Source organism: Gopherus evgoodei, chromosome 5 (genome assembly GCF_007399415.2).
Source record: "Gopherus evgoodei ecotype Sinaloan lineage chromosome 5, rGopEvg1_v1.p, whole genome shotgun sequence".
Classification (NCBI taxonomy): Eukaryota; Metazoa; Chordata; order Testudines; family Testudinidae; genus Gopherus; species Gopherus evgoodei.
The window spans coordinates 53,464,757-53,490,156 of record NC_044326.1 but is presented as its reverse complement, the minus strand read 5'-3'; the positions used below and the strand labels follow the sequence as shown (position 1 = coordinate 53,490,156).

Here is a 25,400-nt window from a genome sequence, read left to right as displayed (position 1 = left end):
AAACTCTAGTGCAATTAGTAGGGAATTGAGAATGGGAGGCTGAAAGACAGTCGTTTGATTCACTTTATTTTCATAACTTTACACAGATGTTCAGAAACCTTAGAAGGCAACTTAATCCAAATAAAATATGCCCAGGTTCATTTTTCTGGAAAGCTTGATGTTGCGTAACCCACTTTAACATTTACTTTAGTATACGTGCAGTTTGTTGTTCAACTAATCTTTCTAAGAGGCACTTCAGAGGGGTGCATTTAGGTTTTTGTTGTTAGGGGTTATTTGAAGGAACATCTTTGAGTAAGAATGTAGTGCTGGGTGGGAAGGCTATTACTACAGTTAAAGGTACAGTTCATTTGGTAAATAACATACTATAATCCGAGGGCATTTAGACAATTGCTTTTTTGGTCAAGTTTTGCCTGCCCCAAGAAGTTTCAAGTTCAAGTGTTTGTGAAAGTCACACTTCAAGCCTACAACTATTCAGGTCTTCACTTTGTCAGACTCAGTATTTATATTTGTCCTAGGCAGGGGTGACAGTAAGTTAGGCCACTTACTGGTACAGGTTGGGGGCCTCCAGAAGGGATGGGGCTGGGAGGTCAGCATCCCCTAACCAGCCCTTTCAGGCCACCTGGTCTGCGCCGCCTGGGGCTCCGGACGCTGATGCTGCGCTAGTGGCAGCAGCGTCCACAGCCCTGGGCCCTTTTAAATCGCCGTCCCCAGGGCAACTGCTCCCTTTGCCCCCGCCCGTCAGAGGCTGCAGAGGGGGGCCCAACAGGGCAGGGACATTAAAGCACTGCAGGGCGCCTATGGGGGGAGGGAGGACACAGAAACGTTAAAGCGCTGCCATGGCAGTGCTTTAATGTTCCTGCCCCTTTTGCCTCCCCTCTCAGCAGCCCTGCTGGTACAGACCCTACCAGCAGGGCCATCGATTGGGGGGGGGGGGGAGATTGGGGGGGGGGCAGTGACATTAAAGCACTGCCACAGCAGCATTTTAATGTGGGCTGGGTATGGGTCGGTACAGGTACCGGCCCATACCAACTTTCACCCCTGGTCCTAGGGCACCTGCTCAAGTCAACTATCATGGATTGCACTTTACAGAGGTCTCCTACTTCATGTATGTCAGCTTAAAACACTGCATTATACGCCATGCTCCTGGTGTGAATTCAGAAACCAACTCCACATTGGCAGAGTGCTCACAGATATATTCCGGTAATGAAGCTGTGCAACGTTGTCATGACATCTTATCACTCCAGCCACAAAAATCCACATAGCTTCCCTTTTCAACTGTACCTGGGTAAGAAGCGAGCCTCTCCCTCAGTGCACGCAAGAAGCCATTACCTTGCTCTCTGCTAAGGGAATTAAATGAACCACCATCAAAAGAGAACTAAAATGGAGACACCACTGTTTTATTTACATTCCCCCATTACACTATTAAAAAAAATATGAACACCACTTAATCTGTAAGAATTGCATTATTGTTCAAATTTGGGAATGCAGCATTGTCAAATATTGACCATTTTATTACTATGATGTATATTTATAAGTTTTCAACTTAATACAAAAAAGAACTGGTTAAATAAAGAAAATCAGATCTAGCCAGATTGTCTGTTGTTGAAAACAGTACATCGTGAGTCAGCACTTTTGTTGACTTCATACCAAAGACCCCTGATTAAGATATTTGCTTTTTAAAATTAATTCTGAACATTTCAATAGGTGACTCAGTCACTTAATAGGTGACTCAGTCACTTAATGGCATAGGAGCTGCCCTCAGGTTTCTTAAGCTACCAGGGTATCCTGGAAGTGAAGTGTGAAAGTCAATGATTTTTTCCCTCATATTTACTATTGGGAAATTTGTAACATCATAATGCCTGTTGGCAAGGTGGCTGCTCCTTTAGCCAGATGGATAAGCTTTAGAATAGACAGCAATAGTGATCATGTGGAATAGAGGAAGGAAGCCTCATGTTTGTGGATGCAGATCCTCAAAAGCCATCTGATCAGGTTCAGCAAGCAAGAAAGCCACTCAAATCCTGTGAGGCACCCAACCACCACTTAAATACACCTTGCAAACCAGACAGGAAGCAGATCTTCATGGCACAAGGTCCATGAATGTGCCAAACTCACAAATCATTGCTATAGAAGTGCAGTATCTCATTTTCAGTGCTTGTTTAGCAACAATACCTGTACATTATATACAGCAACATAGACGGACAAGCGTGTTCCTCCCAATCCTTGCTCTTTAAAGACAATGAAAAAAAAACCTTGTTAAAAACCAGACTCCGGGCTTATAAATAGTGCAGAGAATGCAAATGCCAAGAAAACAATGCCTCCTATGATTGTCACTGAAAGACAAAAAAGAAAAAAAAAAGTTAGATGTTGTACAGGTAAAAATAGTTTTTAAACAAGTTAAATGCACTTCTACCATGCCTCATGGGGGCCCATTTTCATGGACTTGACTTCCACACTAACATGCACAGTTCAGAGGTTACTTAAACTGCCTGCACTGGAAGTTATTTCTGGCTCATGCAGCACCCTGCCAAAGTGTGTCTATTGTCATCCTCCTGGCTAGCTGCACAGATGTAAAATAAGGATCAATTTTGACCCTTAAAATGAAACTTGGTTTTAACTCTATTATATATAAACCAGAATAAAATGCAGCCTGCTCCCCCGGAATTGGGAAGTTTTGGCTGACGAAAGAAAAAAAAACCTACTTTACTCTACATTAAGGCAAAGGTGCAGTCACAAAGAGCAAATGTTGATGAGTACTGCTAGCATAGTTCTCCAGAGTGTGAAAATCTGACTTTAGAAACATTACAACTCCACCTCCAGTGACCAGAGAAATTGTATCATGATGCTTCTCAGCAACATCTTAAGTCACTATTTGCTGACGAGATACTAACATTTCCTTGGCCAGTATAATCAGGGGACTATTTACTTTTAAAATGCGTGCACGCTATTGCTGCAGAAATGAATTTTCTTGATGTGTCTTGTACCTTTTCTGGGGGCAAGAAAATAAGACTATTACATTTGGACAAGCTGTGGCCTGCCTCCAAGTTGGGCGTATCCCTGTTAGTCAGATTATTATAAAAACACCCGCTATGCACAGCAGATACCCTGAAAAGCAGTTGTTCCGCATGTACAATAGCTCTAAAAAAGGTTGAGACAACTGGGATTTTTGGATAGCCTAACCCCCTTAATCCCTCTCCTTTGAAAGGCCTAGCCTAAACTCCTATAGGGTAGAATCCCTGCTGCTGTCTGCCAGACAGCATACTTTGCGTTTCTTAGATGCTTAAGATTTTCTTCCACCACCATACCCCAGGAGCTAAATTATGTGCCTCATCTTAATTTACTTTTAAACCCAATATTGGAATTCAGTACCCACCTGAAACTCAAATCACAGTAAGAAAAGACTTGCTACGTTATGAAACATGATTATGATTGAGCTCCTGGACTAAGCTCCTCCATAGCACCAACCAGCACTAAATTACAAGGAACACACAATCTTAGCTTGGCTGGTTCTACTTGCGGTGGCATGTAGGCTATGCGTCGCTACATGCTACGTGAAAAGCAGCCTGTGTCCACACTGTGGTGTGTAGCTCCACATGCTGGGGATAGACTCTGGCAACAGGGAGGCAGTGTGAAAATAGCAGCATAGATGGGCGAGACACTGCTTGGGTGAGTAGAGAACAATGCAGTGTGTATACCGCATGGTTCAAGTGTGCCTTCACTTTACTCCCCTAAGCCATGCTTCGCCATCTGCAGTGCTACATATACCCACGCGGGGGGGAGGGGACGGGACACAACATGTACATACTCTACCTGCCACTGGAAGAAGTGTGCGGGGCAGACATACCTTGAGAGCTCTCCTCTGCATCAGTGCACTGATATGAAGGGCAGAGGATCACGTCCTCACAGGAAGGGTGCGAGGTGGAAGTGACAAGTGCTAAAGGCAGCTATAAAAGCCTCTAGTGAGTTTGGCAGTGTGACAATTAAAAATTAACAAACACACCATTTTAAGCTCCTTCACATACCTTCTTTAGCATTAAAAACCCCTCCTTTAACTGCACCTCAAGTGCACATACCATCATTTTCGTTCTGATGGTCACTGAAGCCAGCTATTGTTGCACTGAGTATTGCTTTTTTCAGTTAGAATGAGATTTCACTTACCAGTCCTAACAGAAATTTTTTGTGCTATCATCCTTCCTCCAATAACTGCTAACCCAGTGCATAGACAGTGTCCTACTGTTCCTCCCACTGCCACACCATAGGGATCCTATGCAAACACACAAGATCAACATTAGCACAGTTGAAAACCTACAAGGCTCAAACAGCAGTTTACCAGGAAAAAATTATGCTTTCCTAGTTTGCTGCAAGGCAAGGTAACTCCCAGAGAATATCATCAACCCTTCTGAGGGGTTTTGCATGGCCTAATAGCAGTTGTTTCCTGCAACACTGAGGAACGATCACAACAGAAAAAGACTTAAATCAGGAGCAACCTATTAAACTACTTAAAGATGGTTGAAAAGTGCCATAACACAGACCTAGGATTCACTTTGTTTACCTACCACTGAAAAGCAGCCATCTCCAGGGTGGAGGCAAAGCAAAACTACACAGTTAGAAGAACACTCACTCAAAAGTTAAATGTCAAACTGTAAAGAGGACCTTTTGGTAGTCAGAGCACATGCTAGTTACCAAAAGTATTCTGTCAAGGTACATGAGGCCAATGCACCTTCGCTAAAAAGGCCACCCAAAGAACTATGAAATCAGAGGAACTAGGACTGGAAATATAGGTACCAAATTTTAGCCTAGATGGAAACTGTTATTCTATTCTAGGTTTACCAGCAGTCACAACTGTAATAGCACTGGATGAAGTTTTCAACTGCATATATTTAACTTATCCAATACTTAAATGGATAGCTAAGATTTACCTACAAACCACTTTACAAAGTTGAAGGCTTTAGACTTGCTATTTTTGTTAAAAGTTACTGGAAGGGTAAATAAAAAACAAGAGACGACTGCTCTGCTATAGAGAAAAGACGGTTACTCACCTTTGTAACCGTTGTTCTTCGAGATGTGTTGCTCGTATCCATTCCCAGTTAGGTGTGTGCACGCCGCGTGCACGTTCGTCGCAAGATTTTCTACCCTAGCAACACCTGGTGGGTCGGCTGGCCGCCCCCGGCGTGACGCCGCTATGGCACCGAATATATACCCCTGCTGACCCATCCGCTCCTCAGTTCCTTCTTGCCAGCTACTCTGACAGTGGGGAAGGAGGGCAGGTTTTGGAATGGATATGAGCAACACATCTCGAAGAACAACAGTTACAAAGGTGAGTAACAATCTTTTCTTCTTCGAGTGCTTGCTCATATCCATTCCAAGCAGGTGAATCCCAAGCCTTACCTAGGCGGTGGGGTCGGAGTGAGAAACTGCAGAATGCAGAACTGCCAAGCCAAAGGCTGCATCATCTCTGGACTGCTGCACCAGGGCATAATGGGAAGTAAAGGTGTGTACTGAAGACCACATAGCTGCTCGACATATCTCCTAAATAGGTACTTGAGCTAAGAAGGCGGACGACGAGGCCTGGGCCCTGGTAGAATGTGCGGTAACATGACCCGGAGACGTATGAGCTAGCTCATAGCAAGTGCGGATGCACGCAGTTACCCAGGATGAAATCCTCTGAGAAGAGACGGGCTGACCTTTCATCCGGTCCGCCACTGCAACAAAGAGTTGGGGCGTTTTGCGGAAGGGCTTCGTACGGTCAATATAGAAGGCGAGCGCCCTACGGACGTCAAGCGAATGTAACTGCTGCTCCCTACGAGATGTATGAAGTTTGGGAAAGAAGACCTGTAGGAATATGTCCTGGTTGAGATGAAAAGCCGAGACTACTTTAGGGAGGAACGCCGGATGTGGGCGTAGCTGCACCTTGTCCTTGTGGAATACCGTTTATGGCGGGTCCACCATCCGAGCCCAAAGCTCAGAGACTCTCCTAGCCGATGTAATGGCTACAAGGAACGCTGTTTTCCATGATAAATATAGGAGTGAGCAGGTTGCCAATGGCTCGAATGGGGGACGCTCTGAGGAACGGTGACGATCATGTCTATAGCGTCCCTGCCTGGGCGGTAAACTGAGGAGCCAGGTTTGAAGGGGACGCAGGCGTAGTTTGGCATGCTTGGTTACAAAAGTGCACGCGGCCATGTGACCGAGAAGGCTGAGGCGGGTGCGGGCCGAGGTCGTCGGAAAAGTTTGGAGGCTTTCTATGACCAAAACTAGTGCCCGAAACCGGGGTAGTGGAAGACAGGCTGTTGCGAGTGTGGAGTCTAGAATGGCCCCAATGAATTCTACTCTTTGAGTGGGCACTAGAGTAGACTTCTCTAGATTGATCATCAGGCCCAACCACGCAAATAGGTCCTTGATGATAGCAACATGCCTGGTGACTTGAACCTCAGAGGTCCCGCGAATAAGCCAGTAGTCTAGGTAAGGAAAGATGTGTATATGTCGACAGCGGAGGAAGGCAGCCACTACAGCCATGCACTTTGTAAACACACGTGGGGCGGTAGAGAGACCAAAAGGGAGGACTGCAAATTGAAAATGTTGGTTGCGCACCATAAACCACAGGTACCGTCTGTGCAGAGGGTAAATGGCAATGTGAAAGTATGCGTCCTTCATGTCGAGAGCAGCATACCAGTCTCCGGGATCCAAGGATGGGATGATGGTCCCCAGGGACACCATGCGGAACTTCAACTTCTTCAGAAAGACCTTGAGACCGCATAGGTCCAGGATGGGTCGGAGACCCCCTTTTGCCTTGGGGATTAGGAAATATCGGGAGTAAAACTCCTTGCCCCTGAACTCCTCCGGTTCCTCCTCTATAGCTCCGATGGAGAAGAGGGTACGAACCTCTTGCCAGAGGAATTGCTCGTGAGAGGGGTCCCTGAAGAGGGACGGGGAGAGAGGGTGGGAGCGAAATAAATTGGAGGTGGTATCCAAATTCCACCGTGCGTAGGATCCAATGGTCTGAGGTTAATTGGGCCCATGCAGGGAGGAAGGAGGAAAGGCGGTTGGAAAACTGAAGAGGATCCTGGGGAAGGACTGGTGCTCTACTCTTGGGCGCACCTTCAAAAGTTCGGTTTTGGTCCCTCTGATGGTTTGGAGGGACCGTTATTCTGGCCCCTTTGGGAACCCGATTGCCATCTGCTGTTCCCGCAACCACACCTCCTGCCAAAGTCTTGACGTGGTCTGGGCAGGGGATAAGGGCATTGAGGCTGGGTATGGAAGGACCTCCGTTGGGTCTGCGGAGTATGCATCCCGAGGGAACGCATGATGACACGATTGTCTTTGAGACTCTGGAGTCTAGGGTCCGTTTTCTGAGAGAAAAGGCCCTCTCCATCAAAAGGAAGGTCCTGAATAGTGTGTTGCAGTTCAGGAAGCAGGCCTGATACCTGCAACCACGATATTCTCCGCATGGTAATCCCCAAGGCCATGGTTTTGGCCGCCGAATCAGCAGTGTTGAGTGAGGCCTGCAGAGAAGTTCGTGCCACTTTCTTCCCTTCCTCCAGAAGGGCTTGGAATTCCGGGCAGGAGTCCTGTGGAACCAGTTCAGCGAACTTACCCACCGATTGCCAAGTATTATAATTATACCTGCTGAGCAGAGCCAGTTGGTTAGTCAGCCGCAGTTGGAGGCCTCCGGCGGAGTAAACTTTACGCCCCAGTACATCCATCCTTCTAGCCTCCCGTGATTTTGGGGCAGGGGCTTGCTGGCCATGGCACGCTCTCTCATTTACAGATTGAACGACCAGAGAGCATGGAGGAGGATGGGTATATAAGTATTCATACCCTTTAGAGGGTACCATGTATTTCCTTTCCACGCCTCTGGCCGTGGGAGGGATAGACGCCGGGGATTGCCAAATGGTATGTGCTTTGGCCTGGATGGAACGGATGAATGGCAGAGCCACGCGAGTTGGGGCATCCGCCGACAGTATGTCTATGATCGGGTCTTCCACTTCTGGGACCTCCTACGCCTGAAGGTTGATGTTTAAGGCAACTCGCCGGAGAAGGTTCTGGTGGGCTCGGAGGTCAATCGGGGGTGGGCCCGATGTAGAAGTACTGGCTACTGCCTCGTCTGGCGAAGAGGAGGACGACAGACCCAGCATGGTTGGCTCGTTGAGTGACTCCTTTTCTGGAGGAGCATTAGAGTCCTGGAACACCTGAGGATCCGGCGCAAGAGCCGAGTTGTCCGTTCCTGCTGGAGGAGAGCGCTAACAGTGGCCCCTGGTGCCCGATGTTCCGACGGGGCGGAACGAGATGGAACCGTGGGTTCGCCTTGGGCCTGGTGATATGCCCAAGGCGTCCAGAAGGACCACTGAGGCGCTTGTTCCGTGCCCTGAGGCTCCTGGAGGACACGGCTCTGCGTTTCTGAATCTCCATATACGACGCTATCAGCATGCGAAGACTCAGATAGGTGCCGTGATGGCCATGGCGGAGCAGAGTGCACTTGAGGAGGAGCCCTGTGCGTAGGGTATCAAACGTCATGCCTCACAGGAGAGCGGTACCGGGAGTCGTACCGGTGCCGAAAGGTTGACTAGGACCTGCGACCGGCGTGGTGCCAGGAGGTCGACCAGGATCGTGAAGCTCTATGGTGGGAGTGGCTGCGGCACAAACGGTGCCGGGAGCTGGACCACCGTCTGGAGTATCGGTCCGGAGAGCGGGAACTTGAACGGTACCGCGAGTACGACCGGTGCCGAGAAGGAGATCGGTACCGGGACTGCGAGCGGTGTCGAGATCGGGACCGGCGGCAAGACCTCGATCTCAAGTGGTTCCTGCCTGCGGCATCGATGGAAGGTGGCCTGACTAGAGCAGGCTTCCCTGCTGATGCAATAACCCGCACTGGCGGTGCCGGGGGTTGGGACAGGGAGGGCTCCGTTAGGGCAATGAGTTCCCTCGCTGTCGAAAAGGTCTCTGGCGTGGTGGGAACAATAAGCTCGACCTCAGCATGTGCCGGGGAGCTCTCATGCACCGGACTCGACGGCTCTTGCCTGGCTGGAACCAACGGTGCCAAGATTGCCAGTGCCGTGGCAGTTGTTGGTGCCGGGCGACTCGGTTTCAGCTGCTGCTCAGACTGCGGTGTAGATATTGGAGCCGCAGGAGCTTTGGCCTTTTTGGCACGCGGGGAGAGGGAGCAGTGCCGGGCTGGTTTCTGGGCTGGTGACGGCTGGTGACGGGGCATCTTGGCAGTGCCGGCGCTCTCCGGTGCCGACGAGGCACTTCTCCCCGGCGCGGACTGTGCGGTGCTCGGTGCCGAAGACGGAGGAGTGAGGGCCACTTCCATTAGGAGCCGCTTTAGACGAAAGTCCCGCTCCTTCTTTGTCCGCGGCTTGAAGGACTTGCAAATCCACCACTTATCTGTCAGATGGGATTCCCCCAGGCACTTCAGGCAGGAGTCGTGGGGGGTCTCCCATTGGCATCGGCCGCCGGGAGGCCGAGCATGGTTTGAAGCCCGGTGAACCAGGCATGGGCCTGGACACCGGGAGAGGGGAAGAGGCTAATCCCCAGCCCTCTGAACTATATACACTAACTAGGGTTACAAAAGGTTATTAAAAGTGTTAACTAGAACTATAAAACTATATACGCAATAGAACTAGAACGAGTGAATAGCTAGGGAAGTGGAGATTAGCTAAGCCGCGCTCCACTGCTCCAACGACCGACACGGGCGGTAAGAAGGAACTGAGGAGCGGACGGGTCGGCAGGGGTATATATTCGGTGCCATAGCGGCGCCACGCCAGGGGGCGCCCAGCCGACCCACAGGTGTTGCTAGGGTAGAAAATCTTCCGACGAACGTGCACGCAGCACACGCACACCTATTTGGAATGGATATGAGCAAGCACTCGAAGAACACACACGGTGGTAAGTGTTACACAGCTTCTCAAGGTATCCTCTCCTTCTGTCTTACCTTCTTACGGTAGTCGGGATATAACTAATAATCCTAGACTGTTTTGAAGATTTCCCCAAGTCATCTTTGGTGTTAAAAGTAGCAGCTGGGTACCTAGTTGTCATTTGTACTTTTGAAACTTTTTGTACCTCCTCTAGGAAGGAAAGATGTTAGACTCTCAACAGAAGGAAAAAGAAATGACAGTACTTCTTCCCTACAAGGAATGCATGGGGGAGGGTCTCTAGAAAGCAAAGACAAGAAAAAGTCTATTCAGGGAAACATCAGATCCAGAAGGAGAGTAAATTGGGACTGGCTGGGCAAGGAGACTAGGACAAGGATCCATGGAGATGTAGAAAACAACTGATGGGACAGGGAGCCCAGAGTGGGGGAGCTAGGCAAGGGAGAACTGGATTGGGATGAGGAGCCATGGGTGCAGAAGAAACAAGACAGGGAAAGGTTGGAGGGGACAAGACAAAAAGGGGTCACATCTGGGGGGAAAGGAATGGGCAGAAGGGTCTGTGCTCGCTACAGCACACTCCCCTCCACAGACAGAAATGGAAACCAAAATTCCTGAGTCTCACCAGTCCTGTGCTGTCAGCAAATCTGTGAAACCCTCTGGCAAAATGTGCTTCATATGCAACAAGTGCTGGTACACAGAAGATGACTATTGCTATCAGTTATTCTGCTAGCTGAAGTGGCAGAGGTTTGTGTGGAGGATCTAAAGGCTCCAACCCTGCTGACAACCCACGTGGGTGTCAATGTCATGCTACATGATGGAATTGGTTTTTTTTTTCCAGTTTGTTTTTAAAACCTAGGAAATTGAACATAAAAATGACATTTGCAATACATTAAAAGTTCCAGAGCTGAACATTCAAAGTTAGGAATGCCAAACTTCAGGTTGTCCGAGAGACCTTAATTCAGCTTCCTGGTGCGTACGCATTATTATGTAACTACATACATAATCAGTCTAATTACATGATCACAGGATGCCTGCCTCTTTCAGTTCTCGAAATTGATAGGGTTCACTTAATGAGCAGCTACTCAATATTTTGTTTTCTCCTCATTGTTCAAATACTATTTGAACACTCCACGCTATTCAAACCCTGGTCTGATGATAGAATTATTAATTTTCTCATTGCTTTTCTATTGTACTCATCACTACGGTATCCGAGTCATTCGCAAACATGAACTGACTTACCCTAGCAACACTTCTGTGGGGTGAGGAACTATGAGGCAGAGTGTGTGTAAGGTCAAAAGTATCCACTAATTTGGAGTGTCCAACTTGAGACTTCCCAAGACCTGATTAAACTTAGCATTATATAGATAAAATATTGTAAATACTATCGTAATGCATACGCACAAAGAGATCAAATTAAGGTTGCGCACACAACGTTTTTTGTGACAGTTCCTACTTTCTGAGTGCTTGATTTTACAAGCATAATGTTTGTAATATATAATAGAAAAGGGTGTGTAATATATAAAAGAGAAATGCAGCATGTATGCATCTATCCAGAAAGATTATCTTTCCCCCTCCATTTCCAGCACACCAGAAGCTTAAGTGTATTCCCCTTTTCAGTGTCTTCCTTGCTTTAGCAGCACTGTTGATGTCAATCAATATAAATAGTATTTTAATGCTTGTTTTTCAGAGCAGCTTACAATTAATAGTGACACATATAAGATAATGCATTTTGGATTCTAAGAAACAATCAGCTTTTAACAGTTTTGAGGACTGATCAAATTACAAGTTCCTCTTTAAAGCTATAAATAGTTTTAATAGCAATATCTGCTTAGCCTGACATTTTCAGAAAGGTTTCTTAAATGATGATTATTGCATGGAACAAAGTGACAATCTCTTATTCTGTACAGATGGGGAGAGAAAACAGCTTTTTCCAGAAATGACACGCAGTCCCAAACCATGCAGTTAACAATATAACTGTCTTTAGAAGAAGACTGTAACAGCAGTAACACCTCAGGTATTGAGGATGCACAGAAATAACCACACTGCCTTCAGATTCATGCCTCCATATACCCAGTTAATGTTGGGAGCATATCTAATACTCTACAAAGGAGAATCTGAGAATTTGATGTGCTGACGAAGGCTACACCATCTGTCTCTCTACCTCATCTGCTGCCAATATTAAAAAACATGACAAAAGAAGGACATTTTGTATCCATCACACTCACCTCTCTTGCTGCCAGGACTATTGTTGTCAACTGAGAGCGATCACCCCATTCTGCTACGAATGTTAAAGTAAAAGCTTGAACAAAAATTGGAGAAATAAAATGCAGCCACTTCTTCTGAGGTATATTTGTGCCTGTCCCTGTTTCCACATCTCCTGGCCCATTTAATAGTTTCGTTCTCTGGAACTGGAAACAAGAAGCCCTTCAGAAGAACTGAAATATTATCCAAATATCCCAATACAAATACTGCTCAAATGTAAACCCAATAATTTAATACCCAGAACAGTCAGACTTTGAACTATAAACTTAACTGTTGAATATTTAAGATTACCTACAATTTACATATATACTCTTACCCTTTTCCTCCAAATAACTGTCTACCTCAAAGCTGTACACCTAGACATTTAGACAATCCAAATATTTAGCTCCTACTATAAACGTGCAAAGTAGGCAGAAACAAAAGCAAGAAAAATCATTTATTTTAGAAAGTGATATATGATGAGCTGTTATGCTATTTTTAATTATACTGAGAAGAAACTGAATGCATTATTACGGTGATAAACAGTGGTGGCTCTTGAGCTGGGAGAGCGGAAGACAGTAAAATTAGTGACAAGAATAATAAATGAAATTGTATTAACAGTATTCCTTACAGCTGCAGTATTCTGCTTAGGTTATGTCCACAAGGACACCTGCAGCAACGCTAGCTTCAGTATTACTCTACTTAAAGGTTATAAATAAAAGCAGCAGCAATGGCAGCTGTCAACATTCTGGCTGGTAAATCCCCAGGTGAAAGAGATGCATAGAATTCATGCCTGAAATATGAAGAGGCAGTTCACTTCTCTCTCCCACCTAAAAATACAGCCATACAGCTGAAAATTACAGCCAGCTGTTAAAACGGTCTCCAGGAAATTAGCAGGAGGCATTCTGTTATGTGGTCCTATGGCGAAGAGGGGCATTTCTGTCTGTTTTCATGTTATTGTTAACCACACATATTTTTGCATCAGACTCGTATTACACATATACACAGCTGAGCAACGCTCTTCCTTAAATGTGCAACCTAACTGGCCTAAGTGTTCCATCAGTCATCACTTCAAGGTACTTTATGACTTACTTCTTCATCTTTTTTCTTGATTTCTGCTTGAACTTCCTCCAGCTCCTCCTGACCCTCATCTGGGCTCATCTTCAAGCCTTCCCGAAGCATTCGGATGCCAAAAATTGCAAAGAGTGCAGTTGACGCATAGTATGTGTACACTCGGGGGATAACTGTGGTGGCATAGCCAAATAAAACTGAAAGAAAATAAGTTACGTTATGTGTTAAATAATACAAAGATGAGCACATGATATTACTATTTGTAAGTGCTGCTTCTTAGCAAAGTTCACTGTTCAAAGACCTATTACAAAACATTCACTTTGTTTTCCTGTATTCTGAGGTATAGAGCATCGCATTGGTGGCCATGGTAAACTGTTGCGACAGTAACCTTTGGAGCTGCTCTAACTTATACTGAGGGCAGTGCCACCCTAGAATCCTAGAGATGTCTAAAGCTACCTTCCACTCCCAGACCCTGGCTACTTTTTCTGTGTACTGCACAGAAAAAGCATCACAGAACCTGGCCCTTAATCTCATTTACACTTGCAGAGTGGTATGTAAGCAAAAGTCCAAGACAGCCCAATTTATATCAATATACATGTTATCTCTGAATGCCCTCTGTCTTCAACTAATGAATGAAGTTATACGATCCCATTGCATTTACTTGGAAAGGCATAACATTTATATGATAAAAGACTACAAAAAAAAGCTAGTAGCCCTTAAAGCTATATAGAAAAGAATCACTAACAAATAATGCATACCTGCTGCATTCATTTTCACTTTGGTTAAGATTTAAAGATGACAGACTATATGCATACATCTAATCAGTGAATTCTGAGAAAGGTAGCAAAGAGTTCTAACCTGATAAGCATGTCATCAGTCCTAAAGCAAGCATGGCACCAGCCATTACAGTCAAACGATTATAACGCATTGCCATGATGGCCGCAATAAAGAAGGTCTTATCCCCCAGCTCTGACACAATGATGACTGATATGGCAGCCACAAAAGCATGAATAAACCCCAAATTAGTTTTATCAGCAGATTCTTCACTGATAAGATGAACTGGAGGAACTGGCGTGGGCCATTTCTGTAAAAGAAGAAAATGATTGCTTAAAGTTGAACATTTAACTCCCAAAAGAATGCAACTCTAGTTTTCTCCTATTGCAAACCATTACGGTTTAATACTTTATTCAAATATTTTCAAGCAGGATTATTGAAGTTTTCCTTCAATCAGAATATTTTAACTACTACTGACTGCCACCTATCGGAGACTATAGTGATCAGTCATTAACCTATGATATCCTGCTACGATTAATAATGAAATACCTCTGTACAGGTTATATTACTTAGATATAGCGATCACTATCATAGTAAATGGAAGGTACATTCAAGTCACTGCAATACTGCAATTTACAATACATGGCTCTTTATTATTCTGGCAGATCAGTGAAGCAAGCAGTTTTCAGGTTACTGTATTACATCTTAAAAAAAAAGAATGAGGAATACTTATGGCACCTTAGAGACTAACAAATTTATTTGACCATAAACATTCGTGGGCTAAAACCCTGCATCTGATGAAGTGGGTTTTAGCCCACAAAAGCTTATGCTCAAATAAATTTGTTAGTCTCTAAGGTGCCACCAGCACTCCTTGTTCTTTTTGCTGATACAGACTAACACGGCTACCACTCTGAAACCTGTATTACGTCTAATACTTAAGCCAAAATTAAGTGTTCATAATATCTTGGCACAAGTGTAAAGCTTCTTAACGTTCAAGCACGATCAGGTGTAGCTTTCTTCTCTTCCTTCCAAAATTCTATTATCTAAGCCACATGGAAATTTGATACAAGTGTTATTTTACTGCCATCATAAGTGCACTGCCTTATTTTTGAAAAGCATAAAGAAGTTTCTAGTGAACTCATGCTCATTTATCTCCCTTGTGAAGATCACTTGGGATTTCACTAACAAAAGCAGTCTGAATTTTGCAAAAAGAAAGATATAGAGCCAGAACATAGACATTAAAACATACAGTGAAGTAAATATAAAGTTGTTCACGTTTCAGCAAAAACCTGGTTAGAAGTGTCAGTTTTAATGTATCTATCAATCGTGATAGACTACCCTATATTTAATAAATAAAAATGGTTAATCTTCATCTTTTCCAGAACCAAGTCTTTCTAATCTCCCTTAAAATCCTGCATACAGCCAGTTACATTTAAAGCTCATGCTTCACGCTACAGGGACTAAAAAGCACACATTACCTATACTTTCACCAACTTGTTGGCAGCTAGAATCAACCAGCTGAACCAAGAACAGTGAAGTTATCTAAACAAGTTAGAATATTACAACATTTAGACATTAATCCTAATTTTCAGAATTGAAAGATACTAAGAGCTTATCATGAGTTTCAATTTAAGGCAAAATATTCTTTCCTTTGGTTTATGTCAAGAACACCTGAAGAAGTCAGTTCCCCATTCACTAGCATGTAAGCAAACACGCTGTCATCAGATTAATGCTTTCAGACTGTCATCTTACTTTTTGTGGTCAAGTTTTGTTGTTCATTTTATCAAATGCCAAATTCCCAGTTTAATGTCCCATTTTCGGTAGACCAATTTCTAGCAAATTAAATTCCACCCTATATTTATCTCTCCGCCCCAGCCTGCAGGCTCCTTTGTTACATCCCATGATCATCCATTCTGGAGTTTCAGCCACCACTTGTCAATTCTTATAGTAAGAGCTACAGCAGAAATAGTCTCAACTCTCAAGTGAACTACGGTACCTAATTCTTCAGAGAGATGCATTAACAGATTTAACTTGAAAATCAAGATTAAGGAGTCAAGTGTTGTAGGCTAAAGGTTCTAGTTTCTTGCATACTGTATCTCTTAGCATACTGTACGTGCCTCTGCCTGTCAGCCCCACATACCAATGAATATGAAGTCAGTAACTGGAGGTGGAGACAAGAAGCAAAGTGAAATTTTTCTAGAGTTAAGGAAAATGTTTACCAGCAACATACTTAGCATTATTTAGATTGCTATAATGTCCAAAATATACTAGACACTTTCTAAACACAGCCCTATTCTGTGCCCTCAAGACAGTCCAGTACAAGGTACTTAGGAAGATTTTCAGAGGCACAAATGGGAGTTAGGTGCCTAACTGCTCTTTGTGCCATTAAAAGTCTTCCCTTTCAGAAGTAAATACTGACAAACCTAACAATTGATATCCCTGTACAGATTCAGGTTTTTCCTAATAACAGATTAACTTTACCTCAATAACCTATTCTTTCTTAGGTTCCAAGATTCCCATAAGAGTTGTTTTAAAAAAAAAAACAAAAAACCAACAAACAAAAGACACCACTTTTCAGACAGATGGAAATTATTACCTTTCCATTTCTGAAACCACTACTTTATAGTCAGAGACTTGATAAGTCTGGGAAAGAATAAGAGGGCAGATGATTGAGATAAAAAGCCATGAGCAGAGTTCTGGGTCTAAAGTGACTCCTCAACAAGCTCTAGATGAAATCGTCATTAGCTCTTACAGGCCTTTGGCCAAAAAGTTAAATAGTTGGGGGAGGGGGTTGGCTTTAAACTTCTATTAGGCTAGGAATACAATAAAGGAAATATTTTTCCATTCATGTTTCATTCCTCACTAGCACTTATCCCTGTCTTCCCAATCTCGTCACCTCTATCCACTTTGCTATGTCAACTGTTTTCCTCTTGAAGTTTGGCCTTTCTCCTTCCTTTCCACTCTGCATTTTAGCCTACACTGCTCATTTTCTCTCTACTTCTCTTTTTCTTCTACCCTCACAGTATCAAGTAAGGAAATACTAAAGGACTTCTACAGTTCCTCCTAAAGCATATGGTCAAAGTGTTGCAGCAGCATTCCCTAACATAGGACCCCACTAACTAAGGATTAATGTGCTTGATTAATTGATGGCCAGTATTAAATGATCCAGAACATTTGGGGAAAACATGACACATTTCAATAGTTAAAGACACTAGTATGTTTGCATGAATGACTTCCCCTTTGTTGTTCATTTGTAGCCATTAGGGCTTTGCTTCAACATACATGCTGGGATCTAGTTAACCAGATTATCCCTTCAGAAAGGTGAGCCAAAGTCATTCTTTATTCAGACAGGAACAAAATCCACTTTTAATTCTGTGAACAGGATATCAGTTTAAAATTGCACATGCCTCTCTATCCATTGCTGGACTCCCCATTGCCGTCAATGGGAGGTCTGCAGAAAGGCCAAGGGACTACAGTCTTTTACGCTGCAATTAATTACGTGTTATTAGTTAGGTGTTCTATAAATCAAGGTTAACTTGGCAGCCATGTGGGTTGAACACCTTTTCTTCTAGATTAAAGCTTGGATTCTGTAGATCCACCCTAGGTCACATACCCAGGAGCGCTCAACAGATAGGACAGGCTAGAGACACCCGACGCTCAACCCAGCCGGGGTGTCTGCCCCCGCCGCAGCCCGCCCACCCCGACCTCATCCCCCCGTGCCAGGCGCTGGGCGACAGGCGGCCTCCCCCCCCGCGCAGGATGCTGCCACAGGGCTCCGGCCGCTGTGCACTCGTGGGGACGGAGGGGAAGGGGCGGGGAACACACCCCAGCACCACACACGCACAGTCCCCGCCTCACCTCGGCCCGGCCCGGATCTAGCCCCTGCACCGCGGGCTGCGGCTGCTGCTGCTGTGGCGGCGCAGGCGGCTCCTTGTTCCTGCCGGTCTCTTCCTCCAGGGCGGCGCGCAGCCCGGCGGGCGCGGCCAGGAGCATCAGAAGCATCAGCGCTGCGGCCCGGCAGGATGCTCGGCCCCTCGCTACCCCCGGGCCCTGCCGGCCGCCCTCCGGCCCCATCCCGGCCTACGACTCGCGGAGCGGCCCCGGCTCGACCCGACCCGGCCCCGCAGGGAGACCTAGCGGCGCCGCGCCATGGCCGCTCCCGGGGGAGGACGGGCCGATCTCGGCAGCCGCCTCAACAGTCTCCCGCAGCGGCCGCCACCGAGTCGCAGCGCGCGGGTGGGGGGGCAGGGCAGGAAGCGATCACTCAGGAGCACCGCCTCCAGCGCGCAGAGCAACCGAACCCGCCTCCACCAGCCCGTCCTGCTTCCCGCAGCCGCGCCCCTGATTGGCTGCGATCGCCATCACGACGTGCAGGCGTAAGAGCGCGGAGCTGACAGGTTAGGCTGAGCCACGCCGATCCCCTCCCAGAATAAGGGGGAACCGGCGTTGTCTGAGACGTGAAATCATATGACACGCCGCTGTCCCGCCCCCTCCCTCCAGCGCCTGCCTGTGGAAGCTTTACGTGTCCTTCCCATGATCCTGCTGCCTAGCAACGCGCTGCCCGGCCTCTCTGCCCCGTGCGAAGGGAGGGGGAGGGGCGAAAGACCAAGGCCTCTGAGTCCGGCGCTTTGCAGCCCCTCTCCCTGGGCTGGAGTCTGCGCAGAGAGCAGCGCGGCCCCTGCGGGAGTCACCCGCGGGAGGCCGAGGGAAGAACGCGGCTTTGGAGAGAGTTTTGAATCCCAGGGGGGAGACAGCCAAGGTCAAGACAGCTCATGGCCCCACTGCAGGTCTCGCTGCACGTGGCTTGGGGGGACCTTGTTGCTGTCACTAGGCATAAATCTAGGTAGCTCGGGAGGGTGCACGATCACGAGTGCCAATGAAGCCCTCCTGCTTAGGCCTCAATGAACCAATGTTCCTCCATGTTAAACACTTTGTGTAACCTAATGTACTAATAGCTGCAAAAATGTAGTGTTAGCAGTTAGTTTTCGGTTGTAACAGCCAGTTCTCTGCTGTAATACATTGAAGCTAGGCTAAAGCACGCTCAAGGCCGTTTTAAGATACATGTCTCAGCAGCGGAGAGGGGGGAGGAAGGAGGAAGACAAAAGATTGAATGAGAAAAGATACTGCAGCTGGATGGGAATGGAGGAGAGAGTGAGAAATGAGCTAGTCAGCAAGAAAAAGTTTTGTAGTAAACAACTGGGATATAAAAGGAAGAAACTGCTTGTTTTAGGTGTGCAGGGTTTGAGATTGTTATTTCTCCCTGGCACCTTATTTGAGCTCAAATAAACTTGTGTTTTGCTTCTCCACCCTGGTGTGTTCATTGGTGCTACGCACTCTGGGCAACGAACCACTGTTGCTTGCCTCGGGCACCCTTTGTGTTGGCAACAATTCTTGGCATCCCTGGGTGGGCTCGAGGCTAAAATTAGCCTTGCCCGGATCCCTCCTGGTGGTCAACGGATCGCGGCAACAACCGACACCCAGTGCACACCGGTGACTTCACCGGGGGCCTGGCGGAGACACGGTGTGAGCAACCCCAGAGGGCACAATAGTGCAACGCGCTCAAGTAGTGGAGAAACAGTTGCGGGCAACGGTGTGGAACCGGTCCCTTGGATAAGGTAGGAACAGTCCGGTTGTCTGGACTTTCTCTGTTAGGACTTGGGGACGCCCAGTGTCTTCCTGCGGCATGGGGCAGAGACAGAGCAAGGTGGGGAAGGCACGGTGTACTCCCCCTAGAATGCATTCTAGAAAATTGGAAGATGTGTGGATCAGATCCGATGACCAAAAGTAGGTTACAAAGGTTTTGTACAGTAGACTGGCCTCAGTAGAAATTGGAGGGTCAGGAAAGGTGACTACCTGAAGGATCAGTAAATTACAGTACGATCCTCCAATTACTCCTGTTTTGTCAGTGAACAGGTAGCTTCTGAAGCTGTTTGTATGAAAAGCTCTGGTAAAAAAAAAACAAAAAAAAACCCCACCGTAGCTCCTGTTCTTCCCCGTCTGGTGGAGTGCAAGGATCCAAAAGTAGGTTAGGGATAGTTCAGGGACAGAGGAGGGACCTGTCTTGGAAGGGGAGACCCTATATCCTAGTGCACTCTCTCCCTGTGGTAGCTGCTTAAAAAAAAAAAAAAAAAAAAAAAAGAGGCCAGTATGAGTGACTGTTACCAGAAGACGCCCAGAGTACCCTGTGAAGCAAAAGCTCATGACCAGGACTACTCTAACGCAAACCCGGTAACTAGTGGATCTTTAGGAGGTCCGACCCATGGTGGGCTGACTTGGCCTGGCATCGTCCGGTGAGGAAGCTACCTGGGTCTAGGAGTGTGTGTACCCATCTTCCCTTCCCCTTTTCTTTCCGTATGGGCTACTGACAGTCTGATCATCTCACTGGATGCAATCAAAGTAAGTGGCGCCGTCTCCCAGAGACTAGCCGATGCTCTTTACTGAAGGGAGGTATAGGAGGGTCGTGGCCATCCTCGTTAGCCTCTCCTGTGTGAGTACCCTGTAGGGAAAAATCCTTAGTTTATGAGCCGCTAGCGCGGACAGGGCACCCTCCCTGTGTGTGTAAGTGGAAAATGAGTGGGGGACACTCTAAACATTCCACCTCACCCCCTAAGGGTACCCCCGCATATTACATTTATGTATATTATGGTTCATCAGCCTGCAGGTATTTAGAGAATTGGAATATTTACAGGCGTGACAATCCATCTAAACAATGCCCACTAGAAGGTACTTTAATCTAAATAAGATCATACATCTAAGAGGAGCGTTTAATCACCAAAAATCCCTAACACAGCGTGAGCTAATTTGTCTATTGAGGAAAGGAACGGGTTAATTTGAAATTCATCTTGGCCCAGGAAAGTTGCTCTGCGTTCAAGGTCAAGAATCAACGCAGACTATGCTTAGTACAAAGAAAAACTTCTTTCGGCCCCAGCTGGCTGTGGAAAAAGAAAAATTCACAGAGGCGAGCCAAAGGCAATATAAGTTACAGAACTGAGATTACATTTGCAAAGCTTAACTGTCCAGTTAGATCCAACAGTGTGCCTTTGTGACCCCGGAGCCGGTGTGGCTTGGTGACACTGAAGAAGCCACAGGCAGCCGAGCTGGACTGGAATCTCTGAAAGAGACGCTGCAGGAGATTCCAGGGTGCAAAAGAACAGCCCTCCCAAAAGTGGAAGCATATTGGAAATTCTGGACAAGCTGTATATAGGATAATCTCCCGTCCACCTCTCCCCCTTCTCTGAACATTATACACAGAAGTGGCCAGTCTGGACATACGTGTGTGAGTCTGAAAGGGGCTTGGAGCATTAATGTTTTTTTCCTGAGTGATGTGGGAGCATTCCCAACACTCTCCATTGTCGTTCTATTATTTTATTAATGAAACTTTAAAATTCAGTTATATGGTGTGTTTTCTTTATCTTCCCCCAACGATCCTGTAGTGTCAGCCTGATCACCTGACACGAGGGATAGATTGGTAACAGAAATTTGTCACAGTTTGGTGAGCAATTAAAAAGGGGGGAGCCCTGCAGAATTTACACCATCTATTTGTTTTACCCTTGTTATTTTATGTTTGCTTTGCTTGGTACTGTTGGTGTTATATGTTGAGAACTGCATAATTAAAAGTGAGCCCTAATAGGATACGGAAACGCTATCTGGTTTTGGTTCTGTTCTGTTTAACCGGTTACTGTTGTTTTTCTGCTCTGTTCATTTGGACGTTAGGAGTGTGTGCGGAACTGAACCTCTCGTTCATAATTCCTCGGAGTGGAAGCCATGCGTGTGAGGAAGCTCTGAGGTCGAATTGAGATCCTTCTGTCCCGTCCCCTGTAGCGGTCAGTGTATAGAAGTGGGAAAGCCTGGCTTAGACTGTAATTCCCTCTACTCTCTGTGTAATTCTCTTTTCTGTTTAAGTGTCAGCAGACAGATGGGTGGGTCTCTGGGTAAACCCTCTAAAGGGGTTTGGATTATATGTTAAGTAAATGGCCTTTGCCCAATGGGCCATGTGTTTTTATCCAGGTGGCAAGCCTCACGAGGGAGGACTCTGGTAATTTTGTGAGTAAGAATGTTTAAGGGAAGAGACCAGGAGGGGTGGGAGCTAGTTGAGAAACCCACCCTCCTAGCTAAACTGGTACAAGTGGAACAAGTTGGTGCCCGTGGAAGGGACAGTTCAGTGAGAAAAGCAGGATCGGGTGCAGGCGGGCAGGCAACAGACCGAGAGATTGGAAAACAGGTTGAAATACTTTGAGGGTGTAGTGGAAGGAAGGAGTCAGTAACTGTAAGCATGGGGATTTCAAATACCCAGGACTTACTTGGAATGGTGATTTAAGTTGGTAAAAGTGGCTGTTGGGAGACAAGCAAGTGATTTAAGGGAGAGTGAAAAGTTAACTGTAGTTGCTGGAGGGAACAGCAGTTGAACTTCGTAAAAATGCTAAAGAAGAAAGTTCTTGGTGTCTGTGAAATGTTTGTAAATAAATTCAGGCAAAAAAATTATTGGATTGCAATTATTTGATTTGGCTATGAATAATTTAGTTGAATTAGCTGAAAAATGTATACAGTGTTATGTAATTGAAAATCTGGGATGCCTGTGAAACTAATACAAGAAACTATGGGATAATTCTTCTCTTTTGCCTGAAATCAACAAGGGTAATTTGTATATTTTAAGAGATGACTGACTGCCCAGAAGGGGTAGATCTGTTGTTGTTTTTTTGTCTTTCAGATAATCAGAGAAAACTGATGCCAGCTGAACAGCATTCAATGTACCATGCATTTACTGGCACAATAGAAATTATGTTTTGTGTTCTATGTTCTGTCTTGTGGTGTTTGTCTTGTGGCCGGAATTTTTGTGTTTAATATTTTTATAAAATAGTCTAGTTTAAAATCAAACAAAAAGGTTAAATTAAAATGCAGATACTTGTTTTGTTCAACTTGAAATACAAAGTGTTTGAATAAATCAGGAGAATGTGATATACTAAGGTCTAATGCATTTCCTTAAGAAAAAGAAATTTCATTGGCCAAATTGTTAATTGCAAAAATTGTTGTTAAAATTTGCATACCAACAGTCTTTGAAAGTAAAGACATGAAAAGTTAACCCTCTCCCCATACTGTACATGGGATCCTTCTGGCTACCTCAGATTTCTAGCCAGAGATCTGGGGATGGTGGAAAGCTATTGGACTATTGGTTGTATTAAGTGAACTCCTCAAAGTGGGTGTGCTTGTCCTGGCTTGTTGCTCCAAAGTTCTGTAATAAAGTTATTTCAGTGGAAGGGTATATGTGGCATACATTCATTAAAAAATAAGATTATTGTACTGTATAATGGCAATGTTTATGTGTTCATTGTTGGAAAAAGGTGTATAAGTGAAAAGTGGAAGTTTCCTTTGTAGGTTAAAAGAAGCCAAAAAGGGGAAAACGAAAAAGAACAGAATGAGTTAACTGGAAAAAAAGAATTAGCTAGCAAGCTCAGGCTACAGATAAGACACTGACTCTATTCAAGGACACTACTCACAGTTAAGACTTAGCTAACAACCAGGAAAAGGAGGGCTTGAATTTGCCCATGCAGCTATAAGGTTTGCAAAACACTGCCAGGCACTAATGAAATGTGTTAGGTTTCTTTTCTCACAGGTAAAAAAGTGCTACCCAAAGACCTCAGCAGCCCTGCCACTCCTTGGAATCAGGAAACTGGATTGATGTAAAGGTCCACCAACGAAAGACTGCTCTGGCTCCACGCTGGAAAGGCCCTTATTAAGTCCTGGTGACTACCAACATTGCTGTGAAGTGCCAAAAAGACTGACTGCCTGTACCCATGGATTCTCACTGCAAAAAGATCCCTCCACGTCGGGAGAATTCTCCTACTGAAGATTAGCCTATTTCTCCTTCTAGCTCCACTGTGCCTTCTGGACAGCAGGGAAAAAGTACAAGGTGAAGTGCTAGTAACCTCTCCCTTGTCCACTGACAGATCTATTGTGCCTTTGAATTTTTCTAGAAAAAACAAAACTATTACAAAATGATGTGCTGGTAACCTCTCCCCTGTAGGATGCTGCACCACGACTGTTTTGGGAAAGAAAAAGAAACACTTGCTCCACTGAAATTGCCAAAGTCCAGGAATTCCTGACTAGAAAGGACATTAAGAACTGACCCTGGTGAAGAAACAAATTATACACTGGCGGGAGGACATTTGTGGGACCCATGCTTGGGAATGTGGTATTGATTGGGTTTTGGGGTTTATTCTACAGGCTGCGCCCTGTGTTCTCGATAAATCCTTCAGCATGTATTGCTTTCTCTAATTGGATTTTAAATCACAAGTATCCGAAGAGTTTGTTATGCTACAAAAAATTTTACCCATATTGAAATCATTCCAGTGACTAATAATGTAACCCCTCCCATGCTATTAATGTTAATGCCTTTTGACAGTACCTGAGAATAGTTAAATAACAGGTGTATTATAGTACTACACCAAGGAAAGATGGTATTGAGTATCACCGAGGCTGGGAAGGCATTGCAGTGGGATCTAGTATATGTAGGAATTCAGGATTTCCTGAATGACCAGCTGATGGCCATTCGGAGTGATCTTGAGTACCAGACTTGGCCCACTGCCCTTACAGACGCATCAGGAATACCATCTGATCTGTGACTATGGAGACATGCTTGGACACTTTCTGGGTGAAAGTGTGGCTTTACAGGGCGGGGTGTGCGCCCTTATAGGGGATGAATGCTCTTATGTCCCAGAAAACACACAGGATATTAACAAGCACATCCTGTCAGTCAAACAGGCTTTTTGAGCAGTGGAAAGCCCAGGAAAGGGAACCCGCTATTTCTGATTCCCTCTAAGGCTGGTTACTCTACCTGGGGAAACTAGGGGAAGGCATTGTTCGCCTCCTGCTCACTGGTGTGATGTTGTGTATCGTTACTCTTCTCTTGCTTGCTTGCTGTAAAGCACTCCAGCTCCCTAGAGCTTAATCGCATGTTGTCCTTTGAATGTGAGAACACTCAGCCAAAAGTTTGTTGAGTATTCTCAAAGGATGGAGTTGTTGGTGTCACTAGGCATAAATCTAGGTAGCTCGGGAGGGTGGACGATCATGAGTGCTGATGAAGGCCTCCTGCTCGGGCCTCAATGAACCAATGTTCCTCCATGTTAAACACTTTGTGTAACCTAGTGTAACCTAATGTACTAATAGCTGCAAAAATTTAGTGTTAGCAGTTAGTTTTCGGTTGTAACAGCCAGTTCTCTGTTGTAATACATTGAAGCTAGGCTAAAGCACGCTCAAGGCCGTTTTAAGATACTGTATACATGTCTCAGCAGCAGAGAGGGGGGAGGAAGGGGGAAGACAAAAGATTGAATGAGAAAAGATACTGCAGCTGGATGGGAAAGTGGGGGGAGTGGGAAATCAGCTAGTCAGCAAGAAAAAGTTTTGTAGTAAACAACTGGGATATAAAAGGAAGATACTGCTTGTTTTAGGTGT

At 45.5% G+C, this 25,400-nt stretch overlaps 1 protein-coding gene across 2 annotated transcripts; it reads right to left on the bottom strand.

The window, feature by feature from the left end:
• Nucleotides 1-1,376: 1,376 nt before the first annotated feature.
• On the bottom strand, nt 1,377-18,167 carry TMEM165 (transmembrane protein 165). Of its 2 annotated transcripts, XM_030563639.1 has the most exons (6): nt 17,811-18,136; nt 14,037-14,262; nt 13,200-13,375; nt 12,092-12,274; nt 4,156-4,261; nt 1,377-2,330 (listed from the first exon to the last, which is right to left on the bottom strand). In XM_030563639.1, exons 1-6 carry the CDS (start codon nt 18,024-18,026, stop codon nt 2,254-2,256), a joined length of 984 nt encoding a protein of 327 aa, XP_030419499.1. In that variant the 5' UTR covers nt 18,027-18,136; the 3' UTR covers nt 1,377-2,253. The 2 variants fall into 2 exon arrangements, with proteins under 2 accessions (XP_030419499.1, XP_030419500.1); XM_030563640.1 differs by lacking the exon at nt 4,156-4,261 and having other exon boundaries at nt 2,244-2,330; nt 17,811-18,167.
• Between the last annotated feature and the right edge of the window lie 7,233 nt (nt 18,168-25,400).